Here is a 23,414-nt window from a genome sequence, read left to right on the forward strand (position 1 = left end):
CAAGAGTATTACTACAGATGTCAGCAGATGACAAAGTTGGCCCTTGGTCAAGATCACTGTGTTGCCTAGTAATGAATGGAGCTACCTGGGAGGTGGTGGAGGAGGTGGAGGGGGAGGGCGAGGCGGGGGGGCTGAGGGTGGAGCATGGTAGGTTGAGGGTGACGTAGTGCTCATGGCTGCACACAATGCGGGTGAAGTCCATTCTCAGAGCAGTCAGAGAGCTGGGGTTCTGGGCTGTGTGGAACTTGTTGGCAATCTGACAGACACAGACACACACAGAGAGACATATGGTTCAGGTATGTGTAAGACAACGGATTCAGGGACGGGTTGCAGTAAAAGCAAATGATGTCATGTATGTTTGTCATTTGTGATGACTGACAGTGGGTGTAAATACTGCCTTGTATTGTGGCAGAATAGTGACACTGTCTATATTCATGTTCGTACGTGCCTTTTTGTAGTAGAACCAGACACTCACTGTCTGAGAGTGGGTGAGTGGGTGTCTGTGTTTATCGTTGGAGCAGATGACAGGACCTGTGTGTGTGTGTATACCTGTTTGTAGTAGGAGCGGATGAGGTTGAAGACAAAGCCACGGTCCATGAGAGACAGCAGGTCATTCAGGAAGAAGGCCAGACTGCTGTTCAACCTCTCCACAAGCTCCACATCCTGAGAGAGAGACAGGGAAGGAGGGAGAGAAAGTCCATGATTAGAGAATATGGGAAGGGTTAAAAAGGACAGAAGTTATACTTTGTATTCCCTAAAAAAGGGAAACGTGACTCCTACGCTCTGCAATTCCGTTCTAATGGCCCTTGGGTTGTGGCCACTGTACCTTGTGGTATCGCCCTGCTACATCAGCACTGATAGCCCCCACTAGAGCAGCGATGTCATCCACAAAGCGGTCTGGGAAGCGCTGGCGTCTGGGAAGGTCTATCCGGGAGGACAGGAACAGGTGGTGGGACATACTCTTCGTCTGGGAGAGGAGAAGGAGGGAGGAAAAGAGGGATCACGGATTGTATCTAATTCTTCAAATGAACACTGGCTATGTAAAACATCACATTCCTTCACGCTTTTCTCTGAATGACAAATTTGACCAACTGTTTCTTGATTTACAGAAATCCATAAAAGGCCTGTGTGATGAGGACGAGTGAGTAAGATCAAGATCTCATGAACGATGCCATGCAAGACACAACAGTCATCATCCTCATCATTCAGATACGTACCATGAGCTGGAAGAAGAACCAGGCCTGTTGCAGTGCTGCCTCCCTCACTGTGCTGGTGCTCACCACCCACTGTAGTGCCAGCTCCTCATGGAGCAGCTACACCAGGAAGTGAACAGGGTCAGAGAGAAACACCCAGGCAGAGCGCAGTACACCACGGTTAGCAACACAGTGGCTAACGCAGGAAAAGCTAGCTGAAATACCCAGGTAAAAATGTGAACGTGTGAAAATACTGAGCTAACACCAGTACCATACAATCTCTCATAAAAAGGTAGGGGCTGTCTGTCTGCTAACAAACACACAGTGTTAACACTAATATTGTAGAACACTAACAGGTCTTATAATGTAGGCTTATTCTGGGAGATCCCAGATAACGAACTTTACTCATACCTGGCTTTGATGACTGTGTCAACATTCAAAAGCTGATGCATTAAACAACTACTTATCTCGCTCTCTCACACACACACACACACACAGAGACACACACACTTACAATATGAACTGATAAGCACCTGTGTGTGTGTGTTACACATTCTGACAAACACAGCATGGATGAGGACGGACAAGGGTGTTAATATCGTGTTTTAGACAGTGTATGACAACGGTACCTTCTTGGCAATCTGTCTTGTTGGAGCTGAACAGAAGGTGGCGCTGTCCACAAAGGCAGACATGCGATTGCAGCCACGATCACTTGCCTGACAGAGTAGCGGAGCGATGGAAACACAGTGATGAAGACAAAGAGCAGGAGTCAGCAAGGTGGAAAAAGATGAATGAAAAATACAAGAAATGTGATGGATGGCTAGAGGACTTCCTGGACTCAATTGACTAGCTTGGATATAACTGACGTTAGTGCAAATTGAGGTTCAGATGTCCCATGCGGTTGGTAGGATGAAATGTGATCCTAATGAAAAGCATCATTGTGAATAACGAGGCTGAGTCGAGCTTAGCCAAGGAGGGCGAAAAGGAACAGACCAATGACAGACAGACAGCTGACAAAACGGACCGTAGACAAACACACAGCGCAGCAGCCACATAGGAGTGGAGGAGGGAAGGGCAGCGAGGAGAGTGTTTGTTGGGTACGGGGTGAACATGGGGTTTGTTCTGGTGGCCAAAGCGTTACAGAATGTTCAGATAGAAATGTATCGGGTAGAACAGACGCCATTGGCTCGTGTAGAATAGGGAACCATGTCCGCTCTAGTCATTGTATTTCTCTCTGCAACGTTATAAACAATTCTCGTTACTGAATGAACCGGCACCCATGGTGGAGGGGTAGGTAGGTAGTTGAAGGTAGGGAAGGAGGGTTGTTGGCACCTGCTTGAGCTCACAGGTGAAGTTGGGGTTCCGGCGTAGCACAGCTCTGGAGCCCCCAGGGGCATAAGCAGAGTTTACCCAGGAGTGGGAGCGGTCTATCCCCTGAACATCATATCACATCAGCCACCACACCGACACACAGGCAGCCACAGGCCATGGGGGAGAGAGGGAGCGAAGGAAGGTTAGGGAGGGTGGGAAGGAGGGGTGGAGACTAGGGTCAAATGAGAAAGAGAGAGCGAGAGAGAGAGAGAGAGAGAGAGGAGGGAGGGGGGGGGGTAGCAAGGGATAGAACACAGAGGGCCAGACAGACATAGGCACATCACATGATTGCATAATTGACAACAGCGGTGGAATCAACCAACCATTGGCACAGACAGACAGGAATCACAGGCATGCATATCAAGATACGACACTGGAGGGCCACTACAGGAGGACGAGGGGAGTCTGGTTGTATGTTTATTCACAGGAAACACATCGGACAGACATTCCGCGTACATTTAAACAGCCACAATGCCATTTAACCCCAATTTGAGAAAGTGTCTATGTTTAGACTAGAAGAGGCAGCAACACTATCATAAGCACACAGATAACATATTCAGGAGTTCGTCACATAGTGCCTTTACTTCCCCAACTAGAGAAGAAACGGAACAGGTTGTATTTACAGTGCCTAGACAGGACAGGTTGTATTTACAGTACCTAGACAGGACAGGTTGTATTTACAGTGCCTAGACAGGACAGGTTGTATTTACAGTGCCTAGACAGGACAGGTTGTATTTACAGTACCTAGACAGGACAGGTCAGGCTGTATTTACAGTACCTAGACAGGACAGGTTGTATTTACAGTACCTAGACAGGACAGGTTGTATTTACAGTACCTAGACAGGACAGAACAGGTTTTATTTACAGTACCTAGACAGGACAGAACAGGTTTTATTTACAGTACCTAGACAGGACAGAACAGGCTGTATTTACAGTACCTAGACAGGACAGGCTGTATTTACAGTACCTAGACAGGACAGGCTGTATTTACAGTACCTAGACAGGACAGGCTGTATTTACAGTACCTAGACAGGACAGGCTGTATTTACAGTACCTAGACAGGACAGGCTGTATTTACAGTACCTAGACAGGACAGGCTGTATTTACAGTACCTAGACAGGACAGGCTGTATTTACAGTACCTAGACAGGACAGAACAAGTTGTATTTACAGTACCTAGACAGGACAGAATAGGCTGTATTTACAGTACCTAGACAGGACAAGTTGTATTTACAGTACCTCGACAGGACAGAGGACAGAACATGTATTTACAGTACCTAAACAGGACAGAGGACAGAACATGTATTTACAGTACCTAAACAGGACAGAGGACAGAACAGGTTGTATTTACAGTACCTAGACAGTCCAGAACAGGTTGTATTTACAGTAAATACAACCAACAAACACCCAAGACAGAGGACAGAACAGGTTGTATTCACAGTACCTAGACATGACAGAACAGGCTGTATTTACAGTACCTAGACAGGACAGAACAGGCTGTATTTACAGTACCTAGACAGGACAGAACAGGCTGTATTTACAGTACCTAGACAGGACAGGCAAGTTGTATTTACAGTACCTAGACAGGACAGGCAGAACATGTATTTACAGTACCTAACAGGACAGGCTGTACAGTACCTAGACAGAACAGGCTGTATTTACAGTACCTAGACAGGACAGGCTGTATTTACAGTACCTAGACAGGACAGAACAAATTTACAGTACCTAGACAGGACAGAACAGGCTGTATTTACAGTACCTAGACAGGACAGAACAAGTTGTATTTACAGTACCTAGACAGGACAGAACAGGCTGTATTTACAGTACCTAGACAGGACAGAATAGGCTGTATTTACAGTACCTAGACAGGACAGAACAAGTTGTATTTACAGTACCTCGACAGGACAGAGGACAGAACATGTATTTACAGTACCTAAACAGGACAGAGGACAGAACAGGTTGTATTTACAGTACCTAGACAGTCCAGAACAGGTTGTATTTACAGTAAATACAACCAACAAACACCCAAGACAGAGGACAGAACAGGTTGTATTCACAGTAAATACAACCAACAAACACCCAAGACAGAGGACAGAACAGGTTGTATTTACAGTACCTAGACAGGACAGAACAGGTTGTATTTACAGTACCTAGACAGGACAGAGGACAGAACAGGTTGTATTTACAGTACCTAGACAGGACAGAGGAAAGAACAGGTTGTATTTACAGTACCTAAACAGGACAAAGACATAACAGGTTGTATTTACAGTACCTAAACAGGACAGAAGACATAACAGGTTGTATTTACAGTACCTAGACAGTCCAGAACAGGTTGTATTTACAGTAAATACAACCAACAAACACCCAAGACAGAGGACAGAACAGGTTGTATTTACAGTACCTAGACAGGACAGAACAGGTTGTATTTACAGTACCTAGACAGGACAGAGGACAGAACAGGTTGTATTTACAGTACCTAGACAGGACAGAGGAAAGAACAGGTTGTATTTACAGTACCTAGACAGGACAGAGGACAGAACAGGTTGTATTTACAGTACCTAGACAGGACAGAGGACAGAACAGGTTGTATTTACAGTACCTAGACAGGACAGAGGAAAGAACAGGTTGTATTTACAGTACCTAGACAGGACAGAGGAAAGAACAGGTTGTATTTACAGTACCTAGACAGGACAGAGGACAGAACAGGTTGTATTTACAGTACCTAGACAGGACAGAGGAAAGAACAGGTTGTATTTACAGTACCTAGACAGGACAGAGGAAAGAACAGGTTGTATTTACAGTACCTAGACAGGACAGAACAGGTTGTATTTACAGTACCTAGACAGGACAGAGGAAAGAACAGGTTGTATTTACAGTACCTAGACAGGACAGAGGACAGAACAGGTTGTATTTACAGTACCTAGACAGGACAGAGGACAGAACAGGTTGTATTTACAGTACCTAGACAGGACAGAGGACAGAACAGGTTGTATTTACAGTACCTAGACAGGACAGAGGACAGAACAGGTTGTATTTACAGTACCTAGACAGGACAGAGGAAAGAACAGGTTGTATTTACAGTACCTAGACAGGACAGAGGACAGAACAGGTTGTATTTACAGTACCTAGACAGGACAGAGGACAGAACAGGTTGTATTTACAGTGCCTAGACAGGAAAAAGGCAATGTCTAACATAGCTGTATTACCGGAGAGGAGCCAATGCGAGAACTCAAATCAATACCATTTGATTTGTATTGGAGGTAGAACTGACCTTGCTGCCGATGATCCTCTGCACCTCCTCGTCAGGTGACGTGGGGGTGCTGGCCAGGTCAGGGTTGGAGTTACTGATGCTCTTGGAGCGGGCCAGGTGCAGGGTGCTGGGGCGGGCCGTTGTCCTGGACAACGTGGCGTACTGGATGGGCAGCTCGTAGGCCGGGGTGGCACCCCCTGGTCAGGGAGAAGAGGAGGGCATTGATACCAAAAGACACACTTATGCTCATTTTAGTCGTTGAGTGAGAATTCTCCAACCACAAGGTTAAATGAATCACACCCAAGCACATCAGAGACATGGATAGATTAAAATACTCTTCCTTGAAAGCATTGGGATTACATCATTACAGCTGGTGTGGAGATACAGTGAATCTTCATTGTCTGCTGTTCCATTCCTCACCAGTAGGGGGCATGGCAGGCTCGGCAGTGGGCAGGTGGAAGCAGTAGTGGATGTAGGAGGCCAGAAGGTTGTTCCTGCCATGCTGGTCCTGGTTCCCCTCCAGGTTCTTATGGATCTGGTTGATCAGCAGGGACATGGCCTCGAATGCTGCACGGCCCAGGTTCACTGAGAGATGGGAATGGGGGAAAAGAGGCAGAGATCACACATGGGTTTGCACTTTTGGGACTGTTCCATTTATTACATTGTACAAGGCAAGCTCAATCGAGCGTAGACATAAAATATTTGAAAAATGTATCCTAGACCTGGGAGAAATATTTGACCAGGAGTGTTTCTGCGGGAGAGATGAGGATCTTGAAAGGGCGATGAGGGATGAGTCAATCTAAGATGGCTGCCCTCTGTAAAGTCAGCCAAGCCACTCACCGATCTGTCCTGCGATGACGGGCGGGTGGACGATGAGCAGGATGAGTTTAGAGAGCAGCTGGTGGAGGAAGCGGACGCAGGTGTCGAGTAGCGCCCCCCGCAGGCCCGTCATGCTGGCCTTCAGCTCACCCTCCACGTTGGCCTCACTGATGATACAGTCCTTCAGACGGAACGGGAACGAGTACTCCTCCAGGACGTAACAGAGGGTGAAGAACTTATCCAGGTGGGGGTCCTAAGAGACAAAGTCACATGGGGGGGTAATTCATTTAATTTACAATCCCATTGACTAGAGTATTAGAGAAAGTGAGGTAAAGAGAGAGAGAGGAGAGAAGTGAGAGAAAGAGAGAGGGAGAGAGAGAGAGAGCGAGAGAAAGAGAGTTACCTGAGTGTGAACTGAGGAGGCAGCTGTCACCTCCACATTGAACACCTGCTTGTGATTATCCACCCACTTCATGCCTGGAAGCTGCACCTGCAATACACACACATTACCTACATCAAAACTCAGCCACACACAGACCAAGCATACAAACTGGTGAGTTCATGAGAACTGAGCATGCATGTGCTCGCACACTTACGTCAGGGGTTAGGACGGAGTAGCTGGGTGGTGGTTTCTCCACAGAGACGGGCAGACTGAAGGAACCGGTCCGTAGGCGGCCATGTTGCATCAGAGGAATCCACTGTGGACAGACAATTTAATGCCCATTATTACATCACACATAAATAAAAGACACAGCCAATCACTGATGACACTTCTATTGTTTCAAAGGCCTAAATATTAGTAGCTTGTAACTGAGGTATGTAATGGGTAGGGAGGCACCCTAACTTGGGTCCATAGTTTTCCCTGGTCAGGTAAGTGGAAAAACCTCTGGGTCCCAGTGAAGCGTACTCACGGTGTATCCCACGGGGGTCTCCAGGGGCGTGTTCTGTTTGGGCTGACAGCTGATGTGGTAGAAGGTGAACAGGAGGTGGTGGTTGTCCGTCAGGTTGGCTGGAATCTTCATCTTCACCTCCTCATAGAACTCTGGAGACCTGAGGGGAGAGAGAGAGATAGGTGAGAGAGGGAAGGGGAGGAGGGAAGGGGAGGAGGAAAGAGAGAAAGAGGATGAGTGTAACAGGAAAGGTGTGGAAGGGAACGGGCTCTTACTTGTCATGGTAGATGACGGGTGAATAAGCCTCCGTGAAGAACTCAGCACAGCTGGATTTCCCAAAGATCACCTATTATGATGAGAGGAGACAGTTTTATTGGATCTATGCCCATGTACAAAACATCCCCCCGTACCACCTTTTGCCCTCAGAGCATTCTTGATACACAAGGGAAACTGTTGAGCGTGAAAAACCCAGCAGCGTTGCAGTTCTTGACACACTCAAACCGGTGCCTTGCACCTGCTACTATACTCCGTTCAAAGGCACTTAAATCTTTTGTCTTACCCATTCACCCTCTGAATGGCACACACACACACAATCCATGTCTCAGCTGTCTATAAACCTAAAAATCCATATTTAACCTGTCTCCTCCCCTCCATCTACACTGTGGATTTCACAATCGACATCAATAAGGGATCAAAACTTTCACCTGGTCAGTCTGTCATGGCCTAATGTTTTGTAACTCTGTATGTCCATAAAGGATTTGACCAGAATCCTTCTCAGAACTGCTATGTAAATAACATGTCACACTAAATGAAAGGTTCCTTAGCATTACAGTTGGAAATCTTCCAGATTAAGTCATTTATAATTAGCTGGTTTCTAAACATCATTAATTGAATATGACATTTTTTGTTTTGTTTTACATCTTATGGACTGGGAATATGTCCAATAGTTGTTTAGACGTCTCCACAGGGCTCCTTCAATGGATTAGGACATTGTTGCCAGGGTCCCAGATTAGATCAGGGTGTGTCCTAAAGGCTCCAATCGGATTAAGAATCCACTGCACTGAACAACACCACAGCTTTTAGACAGGAAGTTAATTCTGCAGTAAAACCCTCCTTCAGTTTGTTATAACCATCAAAAAGGTTGGCTGTTTCCAAAAAACAGGAACTAGGGTTACCTACCCCCAACTCAGTTAAACACACTAGACATTCTTATAGAGTGACCTACTCTTGTGGGGCACATCATATTTCACAGCATCAGGTTTTTCTTTGTGAGGGGGACACTATTGTTCTGAGAGCACTGTGTTACAAATCTGTAGAGGTTTCCTGTTTTGTGATTGGCCTGCTTCACCAGTCCACCAATCACTCACCGGCATGGCCAAACTGGGATCCTCTCCTGCCATGAACTGCACCTTGACAGCAATGTTCCTGACTGAGCCCTGCCGACTGCTGAAGTTCAGGCTCTGGGGGTAGATATAGAGCAGGTTCCTGGAAGTGGAGAGGAGGAGGACAAGATGAGGGAGAAGAAAGAAATGTCAGTGAATTTGAATTCGATAATACAACCCGGAAGGCATAGAGGGGTCATTACACTCTAGTTTCAGCTCAGCTAGCCTACACGCTGCGGCTGCCTGCCCACATATCCTCCCTCCTAACTAACGCATGGACCACAGGGAACATGTATGGTCAAATCAATTCTATCTGGCACGTGACGACAAAAACAGAATATCTAGCCTAAATTAGAGGGTGGTATTAGGTCATTGCTGATTTACTGCAGATTTATAACAAATCAAAAAAGAAATCTTAACAATTAGGCCTATAAAGTGAGAAGGATTGGGAGAGAGAAACCATGTGTTTCGAGGAAGCATGTGTGACCGAGCAGGGTGTGAGTGACCTTCAACTCCTGTCCAAGTCAAACATGTGAAAGAACATCCGAGCATACCAGTATATTCCAATCCAAAATGTAATTTACTTAGCAAGAACATTGTTCATTTATCTAGTATCCACACACTCACAAATAACACAGAGCAGTGTGACATATTGTTGTGGTCTGATGGGTCAGCCCAATATAATACTGTGCCCGGTTGCATAAAACATCTTAAGTGTTTCTCTTAAGGATTTACCTTAAGGAATAATGTTCCCTTACCTAAGATAATTGTTGAACGGCGTTGCAGAGCCCCTCAAACATTTCCCATAGGTAAGGGCATACTTAAGGGTACTTAAGGTTCGTTTGAAGGCATGTATGGCAGAAATATGATCTGGTTACCATGGAGATGACCCGATTACTGACTGAAGGTCTTGTCAAAGAGCATTTATTTTGGGGAGATTGCAAAAGAAAACGTATACATCCAAGACCGGAGAAACAAATTGATTCAGAAGATAACAAACCAAGTTGATTTTAAGTTTCCTTCTTCTCAACTTGTTTCTATTCATTTCTAAAAACGTCAAGCTAACTTACAGAGTAGGTAGCTAACTAGCCATTGATTGTGCACCTTCCATTGTTTAGCTAAGTAACTAGCTAGCTGGTTGATGTTTTCCTTTTGCAACCAGGGCAGAGGAAAACATTCACCTTCACAAATTCTGTTGACATTGAGATCCATACGGAATGAAGCACTTAAGGGACCTCGTGGGCACCATTAATCTTTTCACTTCATTTAAGAGAGAAATTCACCTTAAAATGTTTTGTGCATCTGACTTAAAGTTAAACTTCAGATGTTTTATGCAACCAGGCCCTGGTCCATATCTACCAAAACAAACAGAGACTCAGTTGATGTTAATGTAGGTTATGTGTATTTGACACCTGGAGGCCAGACAGAGTTACTCCAGAGGTTGGGATGAATGCCAAGGTCAGCCTGACTAAGGCCACAGAGCTGATCTCTGATTGGACCACGACTGAGCTAATGTTTCACAGTCATTTTGAACACCCAAAATAAAAGAGTCGTATCATTACTGATATCCGATGTGAGATGAAAATATACTACAGACCTGAGGCACTTAAGACATACAGCTGAGAAAAAAATACCTTTTTAACGACAACTGAGGATCAACAACACCCTTAACAAAGCTTTAAGACAAACAGGCATAGGAAGGGGCACTGGGCGATTCTCACAAGATTTCGAGTCGATAGTCTCTCTGAAGAGACAAATAAATAATCTCTCTATATAGACTCTGTCCTCAGGTCAGGATGAGGCCCACACTACTCTGCCTGCTGTGTATGGCCATGTGTTTAACAGGGATCCCAGCCGGCCCCGTCCGGAAGGCCCAGAAGAACAACCAGGCTGCCCCCATTGATGACATGAACGTGCTGATGTACGGCGTGCTGCAGTTCAGCGAGACCCTCCACCACGTCTACGAGAGCACCGATGCCAAGTTCGCGCGGATCGAGAGGTCGCTGAGGAGACATGAGGAGAGGCTGGAGAGGCTGGGCCAGGAGGCGGGCCAGGCCGCAGAGAAGGACAGAGAGATGAGACAGGTGCTAGGACAGATACAGGTGAGGAAACGTACTCGTCCTGCTCTGACGAAGGTCTACTGTGAACGGAAACCTGCCAATTAAATTACTGAAATGTGCATAGCTCTAAGTGGGCAGAGGCTTTTTATTCAGTAGAATTTCAATCTTGCACCTTAGCTACTCTGTCAGGTGTACTTTAGATGTATCTATTTACTGGAGAAAACACACCCAGTCAGACACCTCAAACTAACTCTGACAGTGTCATCAATTGGTAGAGGGTTAAGCACTTAAAATGATGATCAATTTGTGGATTTCACTCCAGAGCGACAGGGCAGACAGAGATAACCCTACTTTGCCAACAATCTGAAATCCCAGTCAGTCAGATAAGCTCTATTCCTCTGGGCTCCAACAGGGAGAGAGAACAGCTGAACAGACACCATTGGCTATTTGGCTGAATGGGCCAATAACTGCCATGAACCTGAGCACTCGATTATCTGGCTAGCTATTCAACATAAACACAGAGCCATGTACATGTTCGTTTTGTTTACTCAATATAGATCCTAATGTTCTGAGAACAGAGAATGGCATTGGCCAGCCAGTGTATGTTGAGGCCAAGGCAGTTTGAGCAGCTGGTCTGAGATCAGTGGGAGGGAGAGGATTTAAAGCCAGATGCTCTTTTCCAAGGGCCAGATGGCTGGGCTGCAGTCAGAGGCTGAGGAGGCCGAGGGCAAGGTGGCCCGGGTGGAGCAGGAGGAGGGGGATCTTAGGACCAAGGTGATCAACCTGGAGACACACCTTCAGAACTACCCCCCCAACAGCATACAGGAATTAAAGGTAAGGTACACTTCTCAATCACACACAGATTACGCCAAACAATCCAATGCCAACACACACAATCTGTTCTATTCCATTCATAAATTCAGATGTGTGTGTGTTTTCAGGATAGAGCGTTAAAACACGCCAGTGTTCTGGAGGGCCTGCTAACATGGACACAGTTCCAAAAACAGAGCATTGAGAGTCAGAACCAACAGTTGACCAAGCTACAGAAACTGGTGTGTATAATAGCTGAACATTGTTTGAAAAATGCTAAATAGAATCTGCCCATGATTGATGTAGTGATGGACGCCGTGTTTGACGAAGTTTGCTTTGTTTTTATTTCAGAGTGAAGCCAGGAGACAGCCAGTCCTTAGTCACATCGCCTGATGGTTCCACTGAATCTTTAACACCTGCTACTGTAGCTAATACACTCCATGACTTTACCCTGGTGCATAAATACCGTCTACTCATTCAACCATAATTCACACAGAACAAACATTCCCACCCAATAAACTGAATTACAATAACATATTTATACCACTGTATTATATTTCCAAATACAATGTGTTCAACACAAGCCCTTTTTTTATTGTACATGTTCTTTATTTTAATTCTAATTCATTCTTACTGCTGTCATATTGTATATTTTGTGTGCAAATAAAAATCTGCAAATATAATTTCTGATCTGTGGTGTTTATGCAGCACATGACATGTAAAATCGATGAATGATCTATGACAGTGTATGAGTCTACTGACCTGTAGGTTGTGTGAGGTGTGTAGACTGACCTGTAGGTGGTGTGAGAGGTGTAGACTGACCTGTAGGTGGTGTGAGGGGTGTAGACTGACCTGTAGGTGGTGTGAGGGGTGTAGACTGACCTGTAGGTGGTGTGAGAGGTGTAGACTGACCTGTAGGTGGTGTGAGGGGTGTAGACTGACCTGTAGGTGGTGTGAGGGGTGTAGACTGACCTGTAGGTGGTGTGAGAGGTGTAGACTGACCTGTAGGTGGTGTGAGGGGTGTAGACATAGCGGGCAGGGAACTCCAGCACCTCCTTGGTGGGGCGCACCCTCAGGTCAGGATAGGGCTTGACATGGAGCAGCTCAGGAGACAGGCAGTAGTGAGGAGAGTCTGGGGCTGGAGAGATGTCTATCTTCAACTGGGCTAGGGACAGAAGGAGCAGGAAGAGAGAAAAAACAAGGTTACACCTGTGAACATAACATATATTCTCTATTCCTATAGGAATTTTGTGCAGGTAATTACATATAAACATTTGTGTGTGTGTGCTGTGCATGTCATCCACAAACATGTAGAGGTTTTCATCAATTAGCCTATCCCCCTCCTATAGGTACCTGTGACAGGTCTCAGTCTGCGTAGGACAGAGGATGGTCTGCGCATGTCTGCCAGAAACTTGTAGAGGTCTTCATCACTCAGCCTGTCCCCCTCCTACAGATACAGAGATCATAGTATATCGGCACACAGACACATCTGAGACAGGTTACAGTGACTATAACAAGTATTCATATCCAATGGATTTCACATTTTACTGTTATAAAGTGGGATTAAAATAGAGAAAATACTCTGCAATGTCAAAGTAGAAGATAAAATCGTATACAAATATAAATTATGAAAAACATTTCTTGATTAAATCAGTATTCACCCTGAGTCAACACATGTCAGAAACACCTTTGGCAGCAATTACAGCTGTGCGTGTTTTTGAGTAAGTCTAAGAGCTTTGCACATCTTGGTTGTGAAATATTTGCCCATTATTCTTTTCCAATTTCTTCAAGCTAATTGCTAGACAGCACTTTTTTCAAGTCTGCATTACATTTTCTAGGAGATTTAAAGGGATAGTACAAGATTTTGGCAAGAAAGCCATTAAACTCTGTTTTAAAATCACAATTGGCCTTCATGGTGAAAACCCTGAGTGGTTTCCTTCCTCTCCAGCAACTCAGTTGGGAAGGATGCCTGTATCTTTGTCGTGACTGAGTGTTTTGATACACCATCCAAAGTGTAATTAACAACTGAATATTCCTCTTTGTGGTTAAATCTGTGCTTGAAATTCACTACGTGACTAAGGGACCTTACAGATCATAGTATGTGTGGGGTAGAGATGAGGTTGTCAATCAAAAATCATGTTAACCCCTATTATTGCACACAGAGTGAGTCCATACCACTTATTATATGATCTGTTAAGCACATTTTTACTCCTGAAATGATTTAGGCCATAACAAAGGGGGTGAATACTTAGATAACCAAGTCATTTCATTTACTTGTCAACATTTATAACATTTCAATCCCAATTTGTAACGCAACAAAATGTTTTTAAAAATCCTGGTGGGATGAATACTTATCATAGGCACTGTACACCTGGGTAGCACACACACACACACACACACACACACACACACACACACACACACACACACACACACACACACACCATTCTGACTGACCTGTTTGAAGAAGTTGGTGACTGTGAGAGTGGCTGGACGGAAGGTGGCAAAGTTACACATGTCCTCTCCCACACTCATCCGCTCAAACCCTTTCTTCTTTCTCTCGTTCCATGTTCCATGGCCTTTCCGCTCTGACAAAAAGACAAGTCATCCGTTTAGAGATTAAATAACAACTATTACATACTTATTATGAAATTGTGACACTTTTGTTATGTCCACTATTCAACAAGAAGTGTCTGAGTGTGACTGATGTAAGGAATTCCAACATGTATTTCCAAGTGTATATTAAGAGAGAACCTGTCAGTCCCTCCAAGATTCTACGATCGCATAATTCGATGCAAAAATCAACCAATCAGCGCATATTATGCGAGAGCTCGCAATTTTGATCAATTCCCGCACTATTAGCGCATAAAAAGGGTCCAATCAAAAGAGGTTTCTTAAGTTTTAACCAATTACTGCACTGTTACTGTGGAATATGGCCCAATCCAACCACACGTCAACGAAGTCCCCCCCGGTCTGTCAGCGTATTCACGTGCAAAGATGATGGGTGATTGTTGATGGCTGACAGGCAGTACAATGAACAGAAAACAATCTCATTTGCCAACTAAAATAACAGCTAACGACCGTGCGAAACAATTCCCAAACCTTTCTGGAAACTGGAGAAAGTCGACAATCAACAGTCACTTGGAATCAGCAAAGCATATGAGAATGTCAGAACAGTACCCACAGTAGCGGCAGACCACCATGACAGAAGTGGTAGCAGGGAAGACTGTGGCAAGAAAGAATCAAGGTGAGTGGCGTTTTACTCCGCTAACCTTGGCTTTAGTAGGGTGGTCGGCACTCTGCTCTCCCCAGTCTATCCTTGGCTTTAGTAGGGTGGTCGGCACTCTGCTCTCCCCAGTCTAACCTTGGCTTTAGTAGGGTGGTCGGCACTCTGCTCTCCCCAGTCTAACCTTGGCTTTAGTAGGGTGGTCGGCACTCTGCTCTCCCCAGTCTGTCTATAGAGAGCGCTGCTCAAAGCACTGAGTGCAATTTGTCAGCTTTGCCATTTTAAACTCTCTGCAAAACTTAATAGGGATTACGACAGCACCATCTTTCAGGATAAAAAAAAAAGGAATAATAATCAACCACAACTCTTATTTTTACGTGTTCTGTTCTTTATCTCCCTTATGACCATTTAGGAGAAAAAAAATCACAATTTCAAATATTTCGAAGACAAGTTAATAGCAAGAAATACCGATCCTCAAATTGAAAGTGATCGATCAGCTTTGAATCTTTTTTTTTTTTTTAAGCGAGAGGGAGAGAATGAGTAGGAATGGGAGGTGCGTCTCGTATTGATAGCAAGCCCCAAGCCTGATGGAGAGGAGAGGTGTGTGTGAGTGGATTATGACAGACCTGTTTGTTCAGGAAAATCAACAGAATTGAGCACTTTAGATGTTAAAATTGTCTTATGTATTCTACTTAAAATCGTCCTAAAACTGAGCACATATGACTTATTGCTTTATATGAAATTAAATGAAATGAACGCCTCAAAATGTATCGCAGAATTTCAGAAAAGCTGCCACAAAATCAAGCACCCCCCCCCGCAGAAATCACAAAAGAATGTCGCAAAATCCTGGAGGGACTGATCTGTGTATGTGCTTGACATCCTAACTGTGATTAAACCAGGGGGCGTTTGGTAGAGGTCAGAGGTCATAACTACCAGAGTCAGAGTCGGGGTCAGAGCGCTCCAGCCCCCCCACACTGCTGACGATGTTGACCAGGTGGATGGCCGTCCAGGCGAAGGGCATCCTGTACCTCCCCAGCCTGCTACACGACGTCTCCGCCTGCAGTCGCAGCTTCTCCAGCTTCTCCTTGTGCTAAACAGAGAGAGACTGACTGACTGGTGGGGACTGTAAGACTGGATGCTCCATCAAGGGCCTTGAGAAAAGGCCTTTGCTATGTGATACTGTAATATTTATATAATGTTTCAGCGTTTGTTGGACATTGAGCTTCAGAATAGGGAATTGCAAATATTGCAGTTGTCTGACTAGACAGAATTGAGAAATGCTGATGGCTACCCAGCTGGACAGAGTCCCATGTGCATGACCCCATGCACGCATGTACACATGCAAAGAAAAGACCAATAGAAGATAGATACTATGAACTTACTGTTACCTTTGATGAGTCCGACTCTTTCATGACCATGTAGGGTTCACAGGATTCCCCTATGTCTCCCTGCTGAAGGACTTTCTCCAGCTGAAACACACACACACACACACACACGTGTGTAACGGTGAACATTGCTGACCTGACCATTATTTGCAAATGGTGCATGCACACACATTTCTAAAGCAATATATGAAATGCAAATATTGGATGCATCTTCAGAATAACTAATGTCACATTCACTAGTTAAAAGACAAATAGGTCGTTGCACTTCACTGTCACCTGTGGCAAAGCTTACAGACCTTTATCTCAAGTAAATAAGTGATATAACGCAGCCATGATAGGGTATTGCAAAGCCACTTGGCATGAATCATTCTGGTGGCTGAAGGATATTCCACTGATTTGTCTGGGATGGTCTGCTCAAATACAGTTTACACAGCAAATTGGCCAGTGTTACCTTGTATTGATTTTTCTGTGTCACATAAGAGCCCCAGTGTTGGTGTTAATACCCAGTGTTCTAATGCGGGTAGATGTTTGGAATTGTTTGTGTCAATTGATTAATTAGTCTTATGCTACACTAATCTAATCTGTTAGATTTATTGCACCCATTACTGAAATGATTGTTCCAGTTTAGATGGTTTAGGTCGTCTCACATCTGGGTCCTCCTGACCATGGCAGTCATTCTGAATGCAGGTTGTGGGTGAAAACATTTCAAAATGTTGGATATCTCCACTCTAGCTGGATTCTAATGGAAATTGCACCACTTTGCAAGCCAGCATAATTTGACTTGCAAATAGAACTCCTAAGAATAAAAAGGAAAGTTTTACATCTTCCTAAGTCTGAGGGTGGTTTTAACCTTCCAGACTTGGGAATTGTATCAACTCACCACACAAGTCTTCTACTTGCGACAGAGTTAAATGCACTAAAGAGGAACAATGGTTACATATTGAAGATGCGCATGCTCATCCCCTGAATCTTTCATGTGTCAATTTCCAAAAGGATAAAGCTGAGAACATTAAAGCAGCAATACGTTGATTTTTGGGCAACCCGACCTAATTCACATAGATGTGTCATTCTCATTGAAAGCAAGTCTAAGAAGCAGTAGATCTGTTCTATGTGCACTATTTCTATGCTGACTGTTCTTAAGTTTTGTTTTTGCTCTTTTTACTTTCGGTTTTGTACAATGGCTTCAAACAGCTGAAAATACTATATTTTTGGTTGTAGAACATATATTTCACAGAGGTTTAGATGGTACAATGATTCTCTACACTAGACTTGTTTGTTTTGCCACAAACTGAAATTAAGTGAATTTTAGAATGTTTGCAACCAGGAAACAACTTTATAGTTAAAAACACTATAACAATATAGAAGAAAATGAAATCTATTCTACAAGAACCAATATCACTCTTTAAAAACACAATCCTATGGAACAATACTTGGAAAGCTTTTCAGAATTCACTGATAAATTGGTCCACATAGAAAACTGAAACCATAAATGACTTGGTAATAGGAAATAAATGTATTTCCATTACAGAATTAAAAAGCAATTTTGGTCTGACCAGTGTAGATATTTTCAAATACATGCAACTTAAAAGTTTATTATCACAAAGTCTCGATTTGAAATAATTTGGACATCAGAGCAATCTTTAGAGAATCCAATTGGAGTCAGAAACTGATATTAATATGATAGGCTCTCTGCAAGGTTTTGTATATCTTACCTATCTAAAAATAACTGATATTGGCACAAGATGGAGGGAATTTTGGAACATAACTAAATTACAGTTCATGAAAATGTGCACTTAATCCAGTATAAACTAATGTATAGAATTTACTATACAAGAGACAAAATTCACAAATTCTACAGTACAACGGCAGAGTAATTTCTTAATTATACAACGGGTGGGTCTAATCCTGAATGCTGATTGGTTAAAACTGCATTCAAGCCAGTGTCTATTCCACAAGTTGTCATAGATTTAGTCAGTGGCGTCAAAATACCTTTATGCTCTGTTCCATCTGACTGTGCAATCCACTGTCTCATCAGCCCAGGCAGGAAAGTTATACACTTGATCTCCACTATAAAAAGCATCTAGACATTATCTCACATTTCCTTTAGACATTTAGTTTTCAACGGGGAGATTTGTATAAACCTTGCTGTCTGTCTCTCCGACATTTGCAACATTGTTTGAATATTTAAAATTAGATCTCCTGCTGTCCCATAATAATGAATGAGTCGAGACGAGACAGACAGGCAGTGTTTCTATGCGAGTCGAAATCATGAATCAGCTGGCATAATTTTTATGGATATTGAGGTCTATTGAAAAAAGGTCAAACGAAACACCGCTAATTTGCAGTCTTTCCAACTTCAGTTTGAAGTGATAGTGTTACTATAGCTGTGTTGTTGGCTTGCTCCTCTGAACAACAGTGTCCTGATGAGAGAGCACATTTTCTATACCAGGCGAATTTGAGCATCATTAGGACATTGTCATGGATGCATCTACAATAAATGGTCACTAGAAAACAGCTTAAACAAATGCAGCTACTTTGTGGTTATTCTGGCTGCACTTTTTTGACATGACTACAAGTTAGCCATAGATGGCTAGCTAGAAAGCTAGAAAGCAAGGGATAAGAACGTTGCCAGCCAGTATGGCAATAGAACATTTAGAACAAACGACTGGGTCGCATCCAAAGATAGTGTTGTTGATGTTTGTGCGCGTCTGTACGCTATCGTTTGTATGTGTATGTTTAGTAAAAAAATATATATATCGCACCAAAATAAATACTAGACTTGCAGGACACTGTATTAGGGGAAAACTAGGCCCTCAAAATAAGGCTTATAAAATATGTCTTGTCTTATAGAATATAATTTTAATGATAACATTCACTTGGGATCTCACTTAGTGAAGGCTACAGGACTGAAAAATGAATGAATGCAACAGCCATGTCTCTGTCACTAACAAATACAGTCATGGGTGGTAACTCTACATCTCACACGAAAGGTAAGGCACACTGTGAAATATGCAAATAAGGATTTACACTAAGCAAAGTGTTAATTTCACATTTAAAAGTGTGGACCCATATTGACACTGGAAGATAGTTAAATTTAACTCTCTCAGTGTTTATTTAACAGTGGAGAATTTGCTGTGTAATTCAGTTCACACCTAAAACAAATTGTGGAAGGTGGATAGACGATAAAAGACTTTGTATCATTAAAAAAGTTCATATGGACTAGGGGTTTTCTCCTGAACATGTGACCAGACCAAGACACAGTCCTACAGAGAGTCAGTAGATTGTCATGTGACGTAGAGCCTCCTTGGACTCTCTGTATGTGCCCCCCCTGGTGGCCCTATGCCCAGTACCTTGATGACCAGGAAGATGTCTGCAGAGGGGTAGGTGATGGAGAAGATGGCTGAGCGGGCCAGGGTGGAGATGGCTGTGTGGGGTGTGTGGAGACGCAACAAACCCTTCATCTGATCTGAGTTCAGGTCAAAGTGGAAGTCCTCTGAGATCTGGGAGAGGGAGAAGAGGAAATGTATGTCAAGGGATATTCATTAAGTTTTGACTCAGATTTAAAGCACAAGACCTTTGAGGCATACTGAGAGCTAGAATTATGTAATCAGTCAAAGCATGAGCTCAGCATGACATAAGCATAATATGATCATTCAAAAATAAACCTGCTGTATATGTACACAGTCTAAACATTTCTAGAAAACTCATGGGTACCTTTTTCTTTTCCTTGACATCATAGAGAGCGAGAGTCCCAAATATTGGCTCAATTTCTATTTCAAATCTGTAGGGGGGTACAAAAAGCACATGTGTTTGGATGAGAAGGAAATATGATTGATCAATTAATAAAATGCCAAAATGTATTTACTATTGTGCTAACCTGAACCCTGACTCAGCACTTTAGATTAGTGTGAAAAGGGTATAAGTGAAAGAGTGACCGACAAGGATCATTTTAAGAACGATAAGGACAGACACTCACTTGAGGGACAGACACTTGACCATGATCCTCTGACCACAGTGTTCTTTGGGGACCTCTGGGACAGAACATCTCTCCACAGCCTCATCCTGTCAGACAACACACACATAGCCGTGAGAACATCAACACGACGGCAGCATTTACACAGCCAGACGCCATGGCAACGTTGACACAGACACCACAGTAGTGTGGACACAGACATAACGAAAGAGGGAGAGAGCGTGAGAAGGAGACAGAGACAAGTAGGGCTGGGCGGTAAACGGTATACCGGTATTGACGCACGGACCGGGTTTAGGCGTTTTACCTTCTATAACGGTATTTGAATGTTTTGTTTGTTAAATTTGATATGCCGCGTTCCACACAGACCTAGCCCCTCCCCGTCACTCATGGAGCGCATTTGTTGTTCTTCGAGCACAAGACACTTGTGTTCGGTCTGCATTGTCAACGCAGCACATGCAACAAAAACATTTTTTGGGAATAAAATGAAAATGTTATTGATCACATACACATACTTAGCAGATGTTATTGCAGGCGTAGCGAAATGCTTACAATGACAATGGTGATGACAACGATGTGGTTTTCTATTTGCTTCTTAATATACATGAACTAGTGTTCCAGAATTACACTGTTAGTTTGTGTTTCTTACATCCGCAAACAGCTCGTTTGTCTTTTCTAAGCAAGTTGGGCCTAAATTGTGTTAGTTGCTAAAGCTAATGACTGGTTAACTGGCTAATAAAATGTAGTGAGTCAGAACAAACATAACTAGTTATACAGTCTGATAATACCAGTGATGGTGTAGACCGAAATCAGCATGTTGTTTGTGCAACAGTATCTTCTAAATCAAAGAGGAATAAGCGAAGCATGAATGTTTACTAAATGAAGTAGCTAAAATAAAACATTCAACGTAGCCAAAGATTATAGGGTCCCCTAGGAAACACTTATCAACAATTTGGTTCGTATGCTCTCACAATAACTCCTCCCTGGCATTTTCATTCAAACAACACTGTATTCAAAGTGCCAACTATCATATTCTAACTACAGAATTAGAATAATCATTCTATTTCCATGATTCCAACAGTTCCCGAGAGGCACAGCGGTCTAAGGCACTGCATCTCAGTGCAAGTGGCGTCACTACAGTCCCTGGTACGTCTGGGTTTGGCCCGGGGTAGGCCATCGTTGTAAATAAGAATTTGTTCTTAACTGGCTTGGCAAGCTAAAACAGATTTAAAAAATAATAAATAATGTTTATATATAAGTTCACACAAGTGCAATTGCAACATTTTGTAAAAAATAAGGCATAGATTGTTTGCCCATATCATGCAGCCCTACGTGGTATTGTGGAAATTATCTCAAATAAGCGCAGAAATGGATGGAAATAAATGTTGGTTGAAGTTTAATAGAACAGTATAAAACTATCAGAATGGAGAAAGACTCATTGAAATCACTTAGAATGTACAGTGCATTTGGAAAGTATCCAGACCCCTTGACTTTTTCCACATTTTGTTACGTTACAGCCTTGTTCTAAAACTGATTAAATTCCTCATTAATCTACACACACAATACCCCATAATGACAAAGCAAAATCAGATGTTTTTACTTTTTGTAAATGTATTTATTTTTAATTTAAAAAAAATCACTTACATAAAGGTTGAAGTCAGAAGTTTACATACACTTAGGTTGAAATTATTAAAACTCGTTTTCAACCACTCCACAAATTTCTGGTTAACAAACTATAGTTTTGGCAAGTCGGTTAGGACATCTACTTTGTGCATGACACAAGTCATTTTTCCAACAATAGTTTCCCAGTCCCTACCGCTGAAAAACATCCCCACATCATGACGCTGCCACCACCATGCTTCACTGTAGGGATGGTGCCAGGTTTCCTCCAGATGTGATGCTTGGCATTCAGGAAAAAGAGTTCAATCTTGGTTTCATCAGACCAGAGAAAATTGTTTATCATGGTCTGAGAATCTTGTAGGTGTGTTTTGGCAAGCTCCAAGTGGCCTGTCATGTGCCTTTTACTGTGGAGTGGCTTCCGTCTGGCCACCCTACCATAAAGGCCTGATTGGTGAAGTGCTGCAGAGATGGTTGTCCTTCTGGAATATTCTGCGATCTCCACAGCGGAACTCTGGAGCTCTGTCAGAAGGACCATCAGGTTCTTGGTCACCTCCGTGACCAAGGCCCTTCGCCCCCGATTGCTCAGTTTGGCTGGGCGGTCAGCTCTAGGAAATGTCTTGGTGGTTCCAAACTTCTTCCATTTAAGAATGATGAAGGCCACTGTGTTCTTGGGGACCTAAAATGCTGCAGAAATTGTTTGGTACCCTTCCCCAGATCCGCACCTCGACAATCCTGTCTTGAAGCTCTAAGGACAATTCTTTCGACCTCATGGCTTGGCACTGTCAACTGTGGGACCTTATAGACAGATGTTTGCCTTTCCAAATCATGTCCAATCAATTGAATTTATCATATGGGGACTCCAATCAAGTTGTAGAAACATTTCAAGGAGCAATGGAAACAGGATCCACCGGAGCTCAATTTCATGTCTTGTAGCAAAGGGTCTTAATACTTATGTAAATATGGTATTTTGTTTTTTAAAATTTTTAATACACTTTGTCATTATGGGGTATTGTGTGTAAATTGATGAGGAACATATATATCTTTTTTATCCATTTTAGAATAAGGTTGCAACGTAACAAAATGTGTAAAAAGTGAAGGGGTCTGAATACTTTCCGAATGAACTGTATGTTTTGCCACCCTAGGGTCACGCACTACTCAAAGCAAATGTAGAACTTTTATAACTCAAAAACATAAAATAACATAAAATACCCTAAAAACATACATTTTTCAAATACCTTAATATTATATTTTGGCCATATCGCCCAGCCCTAGAGGCAAGATACGCAAACAGATGGTCACATGGCTGAGAAGGCTATTTCATTGATGTACTTCTATGGTGGAACTGCCTGATTTTTTTGAAAAATAATCTATATGTAATTAACTTTGAAACATTTTTTAAAAGATATAATTAAGTTTTGATATATTTTCCATAACTTTCC

The 23,414-nt window shown here is 43.1% G+C and overlaps 1 protein-coding gene and 1 long non-coding RNA gene across 2 annotated transcripts in view; both read right to left on the reverse strand.

Annotated features, from left to right (window-relative positions):
- LOC112225744 (dedicator of cytokinesis protein 7-like) overlaps nt 1-20,494 on the reverse strand; it is a 31,419-nt gene extending 10,925 nt beyond the window's left edge. Inside the window, 22 exon segments of the mRNA XM_042307158.1 lie at nt 86-256; nt 550-663; nt 827-967; nt 1,218-1,313; nt 1,823-1,909; nt 2,526-2,627; nt 5,835-6,010; nt 6,234-6,398; nt 6,654-6,885; nt 7,036-7,122; nt 7,229-7,330; nt 7,544-7,682; nt 7,798-7,868; nt 8,890-9,007; nt 12,777-12,939; nt 13,128-13,221; nt 14,232-14,362; nt 15,934-16,090; nt 16,389-16,469; nt 19,736-19,885; nt 20,100-20,166; nt 20,362-20,494. Coding sequence (XP_042163092.1) covers nt 86-256; nt 550-663; nt 827-967; nt 1,218-1,313; nt 1,823-1,909; nt 2,526-2,627; nt 5,835-6,010; nt 6,234-6,398; nt 6,654-6,885; nt 7,036-7,122; nt 7,229-7,330; nt 7,544-7,682; nt 7,798-7,868; nt 8,890-9,007; nt 12,777-12,939; nt 13,128-13,221; nt 14,232-14,362; nt 15,934-16,090; nt 16,389-16,469; nt 19,736-19,885; nt 20,100-20,166; nt 20,362-20,384 — 2,667 coding nt within the window. The 5' untranslated portion in view covers nt 20,385-20,494.
- On the reverse strand, nt 4,284-5,828 carry LOC121841067. Its single transcript, XR_006080098.1, has 3 exons — nt 5,689-5,828; nt 4,714-4,964; nt 4,284-4,679 (listed from the first exon to the last, which is right to left on the reverse strand). It is a non-coding gene; the product is annotated as an uncharacterized LOC121841067 (long non-coding RNA).
- Nucleotides 20,495-23,414: the final 2,920 nt, after the last annotated feature.

The sequence above is a fragment of the Oncorhynchus tshawytscha genome, linkage group LG27, assembly GCF_018296145.1.
Source record: "Oncorhynchus tshawytscha isolate Ot180627B linkage group LG27, Otsh_v2.0, whole genome shotgun sequence".
Lineage (NCBI taxonomy): Eukaryota > Metazoa > Chordata > Actinopteri > Salmoniformes > Salmonidae > Oncorhynchus > Oncorhynchus tshawytscha.